The sequence below is a fragment of the Arvicola amphibius genome, chromosome 9 (assembly GCF_903992535.2).
Source record: "Arvicola amphibius chromosome 9, mArvAmp1.2, whole genome shotgun sequence".
Lineage (NCBI taxonomy): Eukaryota > Metazoa > Chordata > Mammalia > Rodentia > Cricetidae > Arvicola > Arvicola amphibius.
Window position 1 is genome coordinate 125,128,182 of NC_052055.2, and position 14,262 is coordinate 125,142,443.

General features: G+C 49.4%; 2 protein-coding genes across 6 annotated transcripts in view; both read right to left on the reverse strand.

Moving 5' to 3' along the window:
• The window catches only part of LOC119822312 (E3 ubiquitin-protein ligase TRIM39), a 102,557-nt gene that overhangs the window by 7,512 nt on the left and 80,783 nt on the right, over nucleotides 1-14,262 (reverse strand). For 2 of the 5 annotated variants that reach the window (XM_038341385.1, XM_038341389.1), the window contains exons 1-3: nucleotides 5,602-5,708; nucleotides 3,048-3,507; nucleotides 1,300-1,395 (exon numbers count right to left, since the gene is read on the reverse strand). The exons of 1 other annotated variant lie outside the window; for it this stretch is intronic. In XM_038341385.1, the coding sequence (XP_038197313.1) occupies nucleotides 1,300-1,395; nucleotides 3,048-3,500 (549 nt within the window). In that variant the 5' untranslated portion in view covers nucleotides 3,501-3,507; nucleotides 5,602-5,708. Of the gene's footprint in view, nucleotides 1-1,299; nucleotides 1,396-3,047; nucleotides 3,508-4,882; nucleotides 5,204-5,597; nucleotides 5,714-14,262 lie in introns of those variants that run through there. 2 more of the 5 variants (XM_038341387.1, XM_038341386.1) reach the window with 2 other exon arrangements.
• LOC119822320 (patr class I histocompatibility antigen, B-2 alpha chain-like) lies at nucleotides 10,803-13,856 on the reverse strand. The gene is made up of 6 exons (XM_038341438.1): nucleotides 13,728-13,856; nucleotides 13,250-13,525; nucleotides 12,734-12,997; nucleotides 11,954-12,229; nucleotides 11,764-11,871; nucleotides 10,803-11,097 (listed from the first exon to the last, which is right to left on the reverse strand). The coding sequence occupies exons 1-6, from the start codon at nucleotides 13,789-13,791 to the stop codon at nucleotides 11,093-11,095; spliced, it is 993 nt and encodes a 330-aa protein (XP_038197366.1). The 5' UTR covers nucleotides 13,792-13,856; the 3' UTR covers nucleotides 10,803-11,092.

The window sequence follows — 14,262 nt, forward strand, 5'->3', positions numbered from 1 at the left end:
GAACACTACCCCCAGGTGGGACTTGGGATCTTTCCGACAGTTACAGAACCTTTAGGAGGTGGAGCTTTACTAGAGGAAGTGTGTCACTGGGGGCAGGCTTTGAGAGTTTACAGTCTTACCCTAATTCCTGTGTATGGATGAAAATCTGATTTGCCAGCTTCCTGTTCTTGCTGCTACACTGCCTTCCCTGCAATTATAGACTCTTCCCTCTGGAACTGCAAGCTAAAATAAAACTTCATCCTTTAGTTACTTTTGGTTAAGGTATTTTACCAAGAACTCCAAAGCTGAAGGCTGAGGAAGGGAAAGGCATTCTGGGAATGAATCAGCATTACCTTAGATTACTTAATTACAAGAAAGTAGTTCTAAGCCAAATGTTATGGTGCACGCTTTTATTCCAAGCACCTGGGAGGCAGAAGCAGGTGGACCTTTGTGAGTTCGAAGCCAACTTGGTATACATAGTGAGTTCCAGGCCAGCCACGGCTATATAGTGAGACTCTCAAACAAACAAAACAGAATGTGGTTCTGTGGGGCTGCAGAGTTTAAGAACATTGGCTATTTCTTCTTCCAGAGGAACTGAACTCAATTCCCAGCACCCACATGGCACCTGGAACCATTGGTAACTCCAGTTCTGGGGGATCTGAGGCCCTCTTCTGCTCTCTTTGGGCAACAGGCAGGGTTTTGGTCCACAGACATATACATAGGCAAAATAGCCATACACATAAAATTAAAAAATAGAGAGTAATTAAAAGTAATTAAAAACAAACAAAAGGTCACTGAGCAGTTCTGAGAGCTCTTGCTCAGCTCAGCTCATCCACCTCTCCTGGTGAACCTCCCAAATTCTCTCTCCTCCAACCTCTCTAAGAGGCTTCCATCCCTGTATTCTTAGGAGATCCTCTATCTAAGAATACCGGGGCAAGGACTCCCTGGACTTAGCAGTATTTATTATTGTATACACGGTGTGTGTACACACAATGAGCAACATGTGGAACTCAGATGTCAACTCTGTGGAGTCCTGATGCTTGTGCAGCAAGCACCTTGACCCACGGAGTCATCTCACCAGCTCATTCATTTCTTAAATCCTTCTCAGTACTTAACTCATGACAAGTAATTTAAGTATAGGGTTTAGTGAAAAATACCTAATGAAATACCACTCTGGGAGAACAGCGGCTCTCCCACTAACTGACAGACACTCTGGGAGAACAGCGGCTCTCCCGCTAACTGACAGACACTCAAGTGGTGCTGACTCGCCCACAGGCGAGCACCCAGCCAGCAGTGAAGGCAGCGGATTGCCTGCTCTACCTTGAGCTCCCCCGGTTTCTTTTCTTCGGAGGTTTTGCAGGAAGTGATCTCCTGCAGCTTCTGCTCCAGGGGCTCCAGGCACTTCTGCAGTTTCTCCTGAAGGTTGGGAGAGAGCAGGAGAGGAGACATTTGGAGTTAGTCGATACATCCACTCCTTCAGAGCTTAACCCATTTATAGGCAATGGTGAATGGCCATCTGGGAGCCAAATTCAGGTGATCTGCTAGACTGGTACATGTTTTTAACTGCTAAATCATCTGTACAGTCCTGATTATTCTTCCCTCGGGCATGCAGGACAAAGGTTCTGGGACCAAGGCACCTTCCCCACCCTAAACCATCTCATTCCTGCTCTCCTCACTTCTTGACCACATCCCTTCCCTGCCATCAGCTCGTCCCCTCACGTCTGAGGTACACCTGACTGTCCTCCTCCAACCTAGTAGCCTAGCTGTTATCACCTGTTTCCTTTCCCACTCTTTTCCAACAGACAACTGCCTACTACACCCAAAGTTACTTGATTTATTCTTTTCTTTTTGGTTTGTTTTGGTGGTGCTGAGAATTCATGCAGGGTGTGTACACAAAGAACAGTCTCCTCCCAGGTTACACCCTCCTCCAGCCAGAAGCTACCTCTTATACCTCGACAACCTTTACTGATTTGTGTCTTGTTGTTTCATGGTAAGGTCTCCAGCAGCCTGGCCTGGCTACAAACTCGTGGCCACGGATGACCTCACCTCCCAGGCGCTGCTGCCTCTACCTTTGGAGTGTTGGGATTATAAGTGTGTATCACCCGGCCTGTCTTTTTTTTTTTAAATTTATTTATTTATTATGTTTACAATATTCTGTCTGTGTGTATGCCTGCAGGCCAGAAGAGGGCACCTGGCCTGTCTTGATATTCTTTTGTCACCTAGGCTCCCATTCAGATCTAACCACTTATACAAAATAAAACCTGGCTGTAAATTACCTTAAATATTTTTTCAAGATTTTGTTAATTAAGCAGAATAAATGAAAATTCTAGACAGTGCCATCTTTGATTTTTATGACTGAAACAGTTGTTACCCTGTGGCCTCGCTAGCGATTTAAATGTCGAATGTCCTGATACTCGTTAAATGGACAAGACGCAGGCTGGTTCAGCTTAGTCTGCTGGATTTATCACTTTAACATAATGTTTAACGTAAAATTTATTTCCATCAAATGGGGAAAACCACCCTGAGTGAATAGGCAGAAATGAAGAAATCAAAATACTTTTCAGTTCTTCCAAACTATTTTTTCAGAATCTTATGTGGTTCCACTCATTTATTTAAAATCTGATATATGTCTTGACTGTGGTGGTGCATGCCTTTAATCCCAGCACTTGGGAGGCAGAGGCAGGTGGATATCTGTGAGTTCGGGGCCAGCCTGGTTTACATATTGAGTTCCAGGACAGGCTCCAAAAGCTACAGAGAGAAACCCTGTCTTGAAAAAAAAAACAAAAACTAAAGAAAACAAAAACAAAAACAAAAATTCTGATATATTCCAAAACCATACATACCAATACTCTGAAGACTCAATTGTTTTGCAATAAGTCACAGAAATTTTTGGGTACTCCTCACTGTTCTTGTGGAGGACAGTTGACCAGATGCACTGAATACCCATGTATATAGTTCTGAGGAGAACATAGAGGAACAGAGATAGCCTTGCCTCAGGAGCTTAAACCCCTCTACTCGGAGAGTATGTATTCCTTCCCCACACTGGCGTCATGTGCCTGGCTGCCCACCTTATACTCCTGTGTAGCATCATCCAGTGGCACCACGGTGTGGGCCCGGTGGGTATGGGAAATGGCACATATCAAACAGACAGCCTCCTGGTCTTCATAGCAGAAGAGGCTCAGGGCCTCATGGTGCTGGGAGCAGAGGCTCTCATCCCTGATCTTCCGCTTGACGGCCTGGAGCTGCTTGGCGATTTCCACCATGCTGCCCAGTTGTCGGTTGGGCCGGAGGCTTCGGTATCGCGACGTCTTCCGACAGACGGGGCAAGGGAAGTCCCGCTCCAGGTCCTCCCACCAGCGGGTAATGCACGCTTTGCAGAAGTTGTGCCCACATTCGATGATAACCGGCTCCTTCAGATACTCCAGGCACACAGAACAACTGGCCTCCACTTGCAGGTTCTCCAGGGCGGCAGCTGTGGAGGCTGCAGAGGCTCCAGCCTCGATCAGACTTGTCTGGGCCATTGTTTGACTTGGAGATGGGAGAGAGAAAAGAAAGGCGTTCGTTAAAGGGTTACCTCTTTTTTTCACTCCTGTCCTGACGTCCAGCTCTAGGCTGAGCCCCATCTTGGTATTTCCCCTTCTCTTCCAGTAGACACGTTGCTCTATTTACGGTACTTGTGATTTCTAATCAATTCACTTGCGTTTTCTGATTTAGCAAACAAGCAGTCCCTAGATCTCTTTCCCCTCTATTTTCTCACTACAATCAGAAGCTTCCTTTAAGTTGACGGATTTTTTTTTTCTAAAGATGAAAAAGAGCCCGATGTGGTGGCTCAAACCCGGAACCCCAGGACTTCTGAGGTCAAGGAGGGAGCCGTCATCAGTTGAAGGCCAGCCTGGACTACACAGTGAGTTCCAGGCAAGCCTGACCGACACACTTCGCTAAAGGGAGGGAGGAGAGGCTGGGAAGTGAGATTGGTAGCTCACTGTGAGGCAGGAGGATCAATATAAGGATGAGGCTAGCGTGGGCTACTGTAGAGTAAGATCTTTTTTTTTAATGGAGCTTTGGCTAGCAGTCCTGGAACTCGTTATTACTATTACTTTTTAAAAGAACTTCATACATAAGCACTGCACCTACATTAAAAAAAAAACTTTTTTTCTTTTTTTTTTTTTGGTTTTTCAAGACAGGGTTTCTCTGTAGCTTTGGAACCTATCCTGGAATTAGCTCTTGTAGACCAGGCTGGTCTCAAACTCAGAGATCTGCCTGCCTCTACCTCCCGAGTGCTGGGATTAAAGGTGTGTGCCACCACCACCCGGCTTAAAAAAAAAAAAAAACCTTAAAATACATTTCAACTCTATTGAGCAGAGGGCAGTAACTTTTCTGAAGAGACTTGGTAAGTCCATTCTAAACATTCAGCGGCGAGTTTAGTCTTTCAAAGTCTCTACTGAAAATTAATTTTCGGTGGATCGGCTAGGAATTAAAAGAAGGAAATTTGCCAGGTGTGGTGGTGGCACGTGTTTATAATCCCAGCACAGGAGAAGTGAGGGCAGGAGTATCAGGAACTCAAGGGCTGCCTTAGTTATACAGAGAGCTTTCCGGGGAAAGAAATTCAGATGCAGATTAAGATCAGTAGGAGGATTTCTTCTCTACCCATTAGAATGCGATTTTGACTAAGTGCCGCTCCCCAATCTTTTTTTTTTTTTTTTTTGGTTTTTCGAGACAGGGTTTCTCTGCAGCTTTGGTGCTTGTCCCGGAATTAGCTCCTGTAGACCAGGCTGGCCTTGAACTCACAAACTCACAGAGGTCCGCCTGCCCCTGCCTCTCGTGTGCTGTGATTAAAGGCGTGCACCACCACCACCGTCCGGCTCCCCTCCCCAACCTTACAGACATTAGATAGCATCCTCACCTAAATGAATTGAATTATATGCACATTTAAGGGGCCAGGACGTATCTAAGTGGCAAATAAGCGGTATGAAAGAGAAATGGGCTCTGGATTAGTGATGAACGGACAGGATTTGGAGCTGGAGGCGGTGGTGATGATGGAGAGGGCAGGCAGACCATGGCCTTGTGCTCCTCTGGTTTGGTCCTTCCTCTCTCTCCATTACTGTCTCAGTAGCAGCACTAACTTCAGAGACGTCCTCCTTCTGTCTTTTTAATCACCGCCATAGGAGCCCCTCTCGAGCACCGGCCACAACTCTGTCCCACCCGGTCTCCATCTTCTCCTGCCCTATCGGGGGAGCAATGAGGACCAGAGTGAGGGGGCGCACGTCGTGGTCGGCAGGGAGGAAGGGATGCGTGTCTCAGTGAGGGCGAGGTGTGACGTGAAGGTGGGATGCGCGCTGCCATGTCGCAGTCCAGACCCCAGCGGTGACTGCGTCAGCTTCACCCGGGGAGACCAGAGGCAGCAGGACAGGGGGAACGGCGGGGTAGCCAAGCAACGCCGGACGCGCTGACGTCGCCGGGGCGGCAAACGTCCTCCGGGCCCGAGGCGGGCGGAGGCAGCTGTGGTTGCACGCCGGGCGGCTGACGCGCTCGTCGGGGCGGAGGGCCGCGGCGTGAGGAGCCGGCTGGGCAAGGGGCGGGTCCCAGGCCCCGCACGCGGGCGGCGGCGCAGCACCTACCTACCTTCCCGGCTCCGGGTCCCGGAGTGCCGGGCGCGGAGACGCCGGAGCACTGCCTCCCTCCTTCCTCCTCCCCTCACCCCCGCCCCGCGGCGGACACACAATACTCGCCGGAAGCGGAAGCGGCGGTGCCGCGGCTGGAGGAAGGCTGCGAGCGCGGCGCGCCGCGCCGGGGCAGTCCGGGGCCGCCGCGGGTGGCGGCAGAGGGCCGGAGGTGAGGGCCGCGCGGCTGCGGAGGGGCGGGAGGGCACCCGTCGCGTCAGGTGGCTGCGGTGCTGGCGCCCGGGTGACCCGAGCGGTCCCCGGGAGACCCAGGGCCGCGCATGCGCGTGGCGGGACGCCGTAGCCCATGGCCCGCCGGCGGCTCGTCTCGGCGGGCGAAGCTTCGGTGTCACCTCGCCGGCGCCGGGGTCTCAGGCTGCTCCCCGGTGGGGCTGGGCGCCGCAGAGGCCGGGGTGACTACGGATTGTGGGCTTGGGGTCTCACTTTCCCGGTCTCTGGGTCAGTTTGGGGAGAGGGTGGCTGTTGCAGGCGGCGGCGGCGGCGGATTACGTGGCTGACCCGAGAGGCTGCGCTGGCACGTCACTTCCGACTGGCTTGAGGGTTTTCGCCTTCTAATGGTCACGGAGTGGGTGCGTTGCTTAGGCTGCAGACCCTGGTGCGCCTGATGCCCCCCCTCTTCTGGTTGGCTAACGTTCACGAATTGCTTTCCCCTTGGTGGAGCAGAACTGGGCTGGTCCGGTGGTTTGCTGCTTCTCGGGTGCTGGTTGGACCAGATCCAAGTAAACACTGGGTGAGAACCAAAGCCGGTTTCTTTGGCTTAAGTTTCCACGGGAGAGCAGATAGAGCTTGTGGATAGTCTCCCTGTTTTTGGAAGTGTCAGATCTGGCGGTGGTGAAAATTTTTTTTTTTGGAATGGAGTGAATTAATGGGGGGAGGGAGGGGAAGTCTGATGGTACAGATGTCATGGACTCGGGAGGAGTTAGTGCTAGGATGCATATTTACACTACCGGTAGCACAGGTAGCCTGACCCTCCGTTGTGAGACAGACCGTTTCTGGGGAGATAAGCACACGCCTGCTCAGTTCAGGTGGGGCACCTGTACATACCGAGTTTGTGTATTTCTGAAGTCTGATTTGGTGAAGCGTGGGTTTTACTGGGGTTATTTAGAGGAATATGGGTGATGGGTTTCACTTACATGAGCAGAGTTGCAGAAATGACTCAGAGACACAACACAGTGTCGCCAAAAACCACCCCGGCATGGCTCCAAAACCTAGAAACCTGGAGTACACCCCACAGCTCAAAAGATTGGACTGTCCTTTCCTGGTGGCCCAGTGGGTCTGAGCATCTTCCGGGCTGTTCAGCTTGTCCTTATTAATTCTAGGCATTATTTGCTTCTGCTGGGCTTGTCTGAGAGAGGCCCTCAATAGTCTCTACAGTTTAATAGACTCATGGGGAAGGGATTTGGGGAAATCTAGTCAGTTTCAGGGACGTTTACTTCGTGTCTACTTCATATCTCTTTAGAACAGCCTATTTTGCCTCTGTAAGCCTCCATCTTAGGAGGTTTCCCTCTTGGATGCATGGTTTTAATCTCAGAAACTGCTACATAGCACCCTAACCCTACCTGCTTCCTGCAACAGCTGGCATGCATCACATTTGAGTGGATTTTAATGGATGCCCTCTCTAGGGCTGGAATTAAAGATGTGTACCTCTGTGATTAAAGGCATGAACCACCTGATTTCTATGGCAGGTTGCTGCAGGACAGTGGTTTTACCCTGTAAAGATTTATTTCTAGTACTTGTTTTAATAGAATGCTGATTGGCCAATGTCAGGAAGGAAGTAAGGCTGGACAATGAGAACAGAATTCTGGGGATTCTGCAGATGCAGAGGACACAAGATGTGACTGCCACACCAAAAAAGGTACCAAGCCATGCGGCTAGCACAGACAAGATTAATGGGTTAATATGTAAGATGTGAGAATTAGCTGATAAGAAGCCTGAGCTACTAGGCCAGCCAGTTTATGATTAATGTAGACCTCTGTATGTTTATTTGGGACTAAACGGCTGTGGGACCTGATGGGAAAGAAACCCCAGTCAACAGCAACTAGTGTGGCTACTGGGATTAAGGCAGCCTTTATTAAAATATAATTGAAATGTAACTATATGTAAGCAATTTGTAAGTAATACTAGTGCCCCATTTTTCTTCCTTTTTTCTTTCTTTTTTTTTTTTTTTTTCCAAGACAGGGTTTCTCTGTGTAGCCATGGTTGTCCTGGAACTAGCTCTTGTAGACCAGGCTGGCCTTGAACTCACAGAGATCTGTTTGTCTCTGCCTCTGAGTGCTGGAATTATCAGATTTTCTTTCTTTCTTTTTTTTTTTTTTAAGATTTATTTATGTTGTGTACAACATTCTGCTTCCATGTATGCTCACACACCAGGAGAGGGCACTAGATCTCATTACAGATGGTTGTGAGCCATCACGTGGTTGCTGAGAATTGAACTCGACCTCTGGAGGAGAAGTCAGTGCTCTTAACCTCTGAGCCGTCTCCCCAGCCCCCTAGTGTAACTCTTAATGGCCTAGGGTTTGAGCATCATTTTCAATTTGCAGTCACTAATTGTATTATTCTCTTACATAATTAACTTGTCTTTTGACACTTTGAAGTGAGGCAAGTGGAGTCATCTACTATATGGCTGTCTTGTCTGCCTTGAAAATCTGTTGCTCAGCACAGCCGTTCTCTTAGCTCTTCGACGGGACTCAGTGTTTCTCCATGAGCATGGAGACAGTTTCTTCCACCCGTGGGAACGAACAAACATCTCCACCTTCAGAATTAGGGTCTTGTTCTGCATTAGGCTTTGGCTTCACGGAAGCTGTGAAGCACATCAGCAAAAAAACAAACAAACAAACAAAAAAAATCTGCTTTCATTTTCTTACCATTCATGTGTCTAACACTCTAACAAATAAAGCTACCTGAAGATCAGAATGCAGAGCTAAGCCACTAGTTAGCCATAGAGGCCAGGTGGTGGTGGCTCACACCTTTAATCCCAGCACTAAGACGGTGCAGACAGGAAGGGATATGGCTGGGCAGAGAGAAGAATAAAAGATGGGAGGACACAGGAGGGCATGGCATTCAGTCTGAGGATTTGATGGAGGTAAAAGGTCCCTCTAGTGGTTGGCTCCTGTCTTTAGCATTTACCCTAATATCTGGCTCTGGGTTTTTATTATTAAAACCAATTAGAATTTGTGCTACATTCCTGTGCACAATGAAGTGGCCGTTTTTTATTCTTCAGGACGTTTTCCTTTGTGTTCACAACTTGGCTAACTAGAGGGGCCTAGCAGTTTGACTGTCCCAGCTTTCAACATATCTTTCTCATAAAGCTTCATCAAGTAGTTTATGGTTTAAAATGATAGCTGGGACAGTTCCTTTTACTTAAACACTTAGAGACTATAGTAGGGTTGGTTGGTAATTTCAGAATTATGTCTCTGGGAGTAGAAAAGGCACAGGAAAAATGAGATGGGAAATGACCAGTCAGTGGAGTGTCAGGAGACGCATATGTATTGAATAAGTGTGTTGTCTTTTTTTTTAACTGATACTTATTGAGCTCTACATTTTTCTCTGCTCCCCTCCCTGCCTCTCCCTTCTCCTCCTTCAATCTTTCCCCAAGTCCCCTATGCTCCCAATTTACTCAGGAGATCTTGTCTTTTTCTACTTTCTACTTCCCATGTAGATTAGATCTATGTAAGTCTCTCTTAGGGTCCTCATTGTTGTCTAAGTTCTCTGGGATTGTGGTTTGTAGGTTGGCTTTCTTTGCTTTATGTTTAAAAACCACCTATGAGTGAGTACATGTGATAATTGTCTTTCTGTGTCTGGGTTACTTCATTCAAAATAATGTTTTCTAGCTCCAATTGTGTTGTCTTATATGGGCATGGTTTGTGGTATTCTAATGCAAATTTGCTATTAACAGGAAAAATCACAGATTACAGTTTATCTAATAATAAAATAGTTTTTAATGTAATAAAAAATAAAAAGTTTTCATGTAATAATAAAATGTTTTATTTTTGTTTTTTGAGACAGGTTTCTCTGTGTAACAGTCCTGGCTGTCCTGGAACACACTCAGTAGACCAGGCTGGTCTCAAACTCACAGAGATCTGCCTGCCTCTGCCTCTGCCTCGCAAGTGCTAGGATTAAAGGCATATGCCACCATGTCCAGCAATAAAATGTTTTAAATGCCACCAAAATTACCAGAATGTGACACAGACATTGAAGGGATCATCTGCTGTTGGAAAAGTGGCTTTAATAGACTTACTTGATGCAGGATCTGTAAAAACAAAACCAGTATCCGTGCATGCAATAGAGTGAAACCCCAACAGCAGGAGAGATGCCTGTGTTGTTCAGTCACTGGTCAGTGTGTGACACCACCCTTTTTAGTAGCTTTAACCATGGGGCTTCAGAGCAAATGTTCTTGCTCAGTCCTCACTGAGCTCATGGCCTGGACTATTTCCTATTTCCCCAGCCCTTCTGCAACCTGCAGCAGCACCCAAAAACATGGCTTAGAAGATTGTAAATGGTCATATTTTCCAACCAAGAAAAAATCTAAATTAGATTCTCATAAATTCTTGAGGCTGCATATAAGGCAGTGTTAGGGTTGCTTGGGCTGAGGGCAGGGAGAGGAGTATCTGAGTAGACAGAAGAGTGGCAGCAGGAACTCATGTCAGATGATGAGCGGCTGGCAGAGCCGCCTTTGCTAACTCCGGAATTCAGTTCCTTCATAAAGGCTGCAGAAAGAACAGTTCGCTGGGAAGTCCTGGAAGGAAGCTAAGAAGTGAGCCTCGATGAAAGTTGGTGCCTAAGACTGGAGACGGCAGGCAATGCCTGACAAAAACACCTGCTGCTGTCAAGAAAAAGGGACATCTGGAAGGAAGGGGCCAAGACTTACACAGGAATAAGAAACACATACGTTGGGGGCTGAAGGCTGAAATTAGGCCTAATGCCAGGCTGCCCTGCCACATGCGGTCTTCACTGTGTGGTCCTACAAACAGGATGAGGCCCAGGGTCATACCAGAGACCCTGTGATCAGAGGTTCGGGTGGGAGAAGTAAAGATGACCCAGGTGAAGTCTACCGTGGCTGAGCACCAGATGGGCCACCAGCCCCATCTGTGTTTAGATCCCCAGTCTTCTCTCCCAACCTGAAACAGACACATACAGCAGAGGTAGATTCTGGAATGTTCTCAAATTTTATTTCCTCTCCCAAGTTTGAAGCAACTTGCTGTACCCTAAGCCATCAACCACGCCTGGGGTAAGAATTCCAAACAGATTCATGTCTAGATGCTGTTCTAGACAGATGTAGCATCCTAATCCCAGCTTGAACAGACTCACATTTTGCTGACAGAATCTCACATAGATGGACATAGTCAGATGCCAGTTGCAGAAAGAGAAGTCAGGGGCTCCCCATGACATAGTTTGTTGTGTATGTGTTCGCCTTTGTATGGTCAGTTCCAGTGTCATGCTGTAGAGGAAAATTCATGAAAAACGCATATTGCTCCACCTGCATTCCAAACCCAGAAACCACTGTCCCTGCCACTCTTGGCTCTGATTCAGGTTCTCCTGTGTTTTAGAATTTAGACGCCTTAAATGTCCACAGAAGATGGAGGGTTGGAACTAAGGGCTCCTGTCTACACTGCTGCCAGCGTCTCAGGGCTATCCATTCCAAACTTAGAGGTGCCCTGATCACAGCTGCCACTTCTGCTTGTAGAAAACAAGGAGGTGAGAGGTCATGGACATGGGCCAAGTCAACCTAAAAGAGCCAGCAAATCCTGGGACATGGGGGAAGTAGCTTGAACTTCACACAGACCAACACACCACAGGGCTGGAACAGGAAGGACCAACTGCCCTCTTGGAGGTCAGTGTCTCTAGAAGGCTTTCTGACCTGAATGGTGCACAAACTTCTAATGGGCTTTTAATTCCCCCAGGAGCACAGTCCACAGGTGGCTCAGTGGGTAGAGGCGCTTGCTATGCAAGCCTGAGGACCACATAAACTTAGAAGGCGTGAACTAACTACAAAATTGTCATTAAAATTGTCATTTGACCTATACACGCATAACACGCATAGCGTGGAACACACGAACATACACCATGCATATTCACAATATAAAACAGACCCCAGTCTTCTCACCTTTCCTCCTCGGTAACTTTCTCCACACCACAGCAATGACCACAGCTCCAAGGAGAACCAGGCCAGCAGTGACTCCCACAATGGGGTCCATGTGCTGAAGAGGTGGAGCTGGGAAATGAAAGAGAGGGGCTCGGCTCGGCTCAGGGTCTCCAGAGGGCTCCTGTTTCCCTTGACAGCCTGCACCTCTTACCCCATCTCAGGGTCAGAGGCTCAGGCAGCCCCTCATGGTACACATGGCATGTGTATCTCTGCTCCTCCCCAGAAGGCACCACCACAGCTGCCCATTTCTGGAAGGTTCCATCCCCTGCAGGCCTGGTCTCCACAAGTTCCATGTCCTGGGTCTGTTCCTTCCCATCTCTCTGCCAGGTTAGGGTGATGTCAGCAGGGTAGAAGCCCAGGGCCCAGCACCTCAGGGTGATGTCGCCTTCAGGTCTAGGATGATAGGTCACACGTGTCTTTGGGGGATCTGAGAATTCAGAGGTTCAGAGACTGCATTACCTTCACTGAAATAGTAGGCTCATGTGACCGTCCTGAGAATGGACAGGACACTGGAGGTGGGAAAGGAGGCACAAAACCCAGGCTTCTAGGTTACTCTCTACTTTGGAAAATCCTACAGTCAGTTCGAGCCAGCCCAGGGTGAGAGGCTCCAAGTCTCTGAAAATGACTTTGGCTTTTGACCTGGGGGGAGGCTGAGCTTTTCCAAGCTTGACCAAATTTCCAAACACACTGGAGTGGGGGCAGAAAACAAAGTGAGGCTCCAAGTAATGTCCAAGGCTGCTGGAGGGTGGTCAGTTACCGCAGGAACTGACTTCCGTGCATCCGAGGAGCAAGTCAGACAGTTCTTTAATTGTCCAGAGAGAACCCAAGAAGATTCACCCTGGCTAGCTCAGAAGGGAGGGGGGTGACCTTGCAGGAGACCCGAAGTAGGAAAGTCTACACGGGGATCCAGGTGTTTGCTGCCACTCAGTACCTGCACGTTGCAGTAACTCTCTTCCCTTCTCCAGATGGCTGCGGAGCCACTCCATGCATGTAACTTTCAGGTAGGCCCTGTGGTGCTCTGCCTCATATTTGCGCTGGGTAATCAAAGCCACCTTGTTTGCAGCAGTCCAGGAATGGAGGTCCTCGTTCAGAGAGATGTGGTCGGCGCCATCATAGGCCGTCCGGTAGTATCCTCTGAGGAAGCGCCCATCACTGCCCATATAGCAGCCACGCATGGACTGGATGGTGTGGTACCCTGGAAGGCGAAAGGAATCAGCCCCAGAGGCCTGGTCCCGCCTGCCACTCTTAGCCCCGCCCCATGGAGGAAGGGAGGGAGGGAGGACCACTGCTGGCTGAGAGTCTCCCTCCCCAACCCCCGAGGCTGCAGAATTTTTCTAGCTCTGTGAGGTCTAGGAGATGCGCCCGGCAGTAGCCTTAGGTTTATGAGCCGGGTCGACTATTTGGGGTTATCCAAGCCACACAGGGCTAAGTGACTCGGGTCACTCGCCTGCTTCGCTCTGGTTGTAGTAGCGCAGCAGGGTCCTCAGATTTTCACGGAAAATCTGTGCGTTAGCCTTGGCGATCCGAGTCTGCCGCTCCCAGTACTCGGGCCGTTTCTCCTCCATCCACGGCGCCCGAGGCTCCTCTCTAGGGGTTATCGCATCGCTGTCGAACCACACAAACCGCGTGTCGTCCACGAACCCGAAGGCGACGAACCGCGGTTCCCTGTGTCCCGGTTGGGTCATGGCAGTGCCGAAATAACGCAGCGAGTGCGAGTGTGAGCCTAGAAGAAGTAGGGAGCTGACGGCAGCTCCACCTTCTTTCCAGGATCCGGAGCTGGTGTGGGGGCCGAGCGGGGCGCGGGGCTCGGGACGCGGGTGGAGAAGGGGAGGGAGGGTCCGGCTGGGCCACGCGGGGACGCGGCTTCCCCGGTGCCGCCCCCGCCCTCCCCGCAGACCCCGTTTCCCTCCCGACCCCGCACTCACCCGCGCGGGTCTGGGTCAGGACCAGGGCGGCCGCCAGCAGCAGGAGCAGCGCGCGCGGCGCCATCGTTCGTATCTAGAGAACCGGGGAACACAGGAGCTCTGCGCGGGCTTTTAGAACCCGGAATCTCGTACTGGCATCTGCAGAAACCGGACACCCAATGGGAGCGGGAATTACCATCGCGTCATAAGTGTCTAGGCAGAAGAATCTGACACAGTCTGGGAGACCAGGAAGTGAAACTTGTAGGAGGTGGGAAATTTCCAGGGCTTGGCGTCCTAGCCGCCTGCCATCCTGATCAGGGACCTGGGCCCTTATCCTTCCTCCCCTCTTCCAGCACCAAGAGCTTTCGTCATGTTGTCTCTCTGACTCTAGTTCAAGAGTTGTCTTGGTCAGCTGTTCTCAGACTTCCTGGTCTCAGGCTCTCCATGTGCTCCTAAGATCTAGTGAGTTTCCCCAAGGAAAACACGTTTTTTCTGAGTTATATGTGTAAATAATATTAGAAGCTAAACTTTTTTAAATGTATTCAATTATTCAGAA

What these genes read in the sequence shown, in the direction of transcription:
- LOC119822320 (XM_038341438.1), bottom strand. Translation starts at nt 13,791, where the DNA reads ATGGCGCCGCGCGCGCTGCTCCTGCTGCTGGCGGCCGCCCTGGTCCTG. An exon ending in CCTGACCCAGACCCGCGCGG is followed by an intron (nt 13,526 to 13,727) that starts GTGAGTGCGGGG and finishes TACTTCTTCTAG; the next exon opens with GCTCACACTCGCACTCGCTG. An exon ending in GCCTCTGACCCTGAGATGGG is followed by an intron (nt 11,872 to 11,953) that starts GTAAGAGGTGCA and finishes TTCATTTCCCAG; the next exon opens with CTCCACCTCTTCAGCACATG.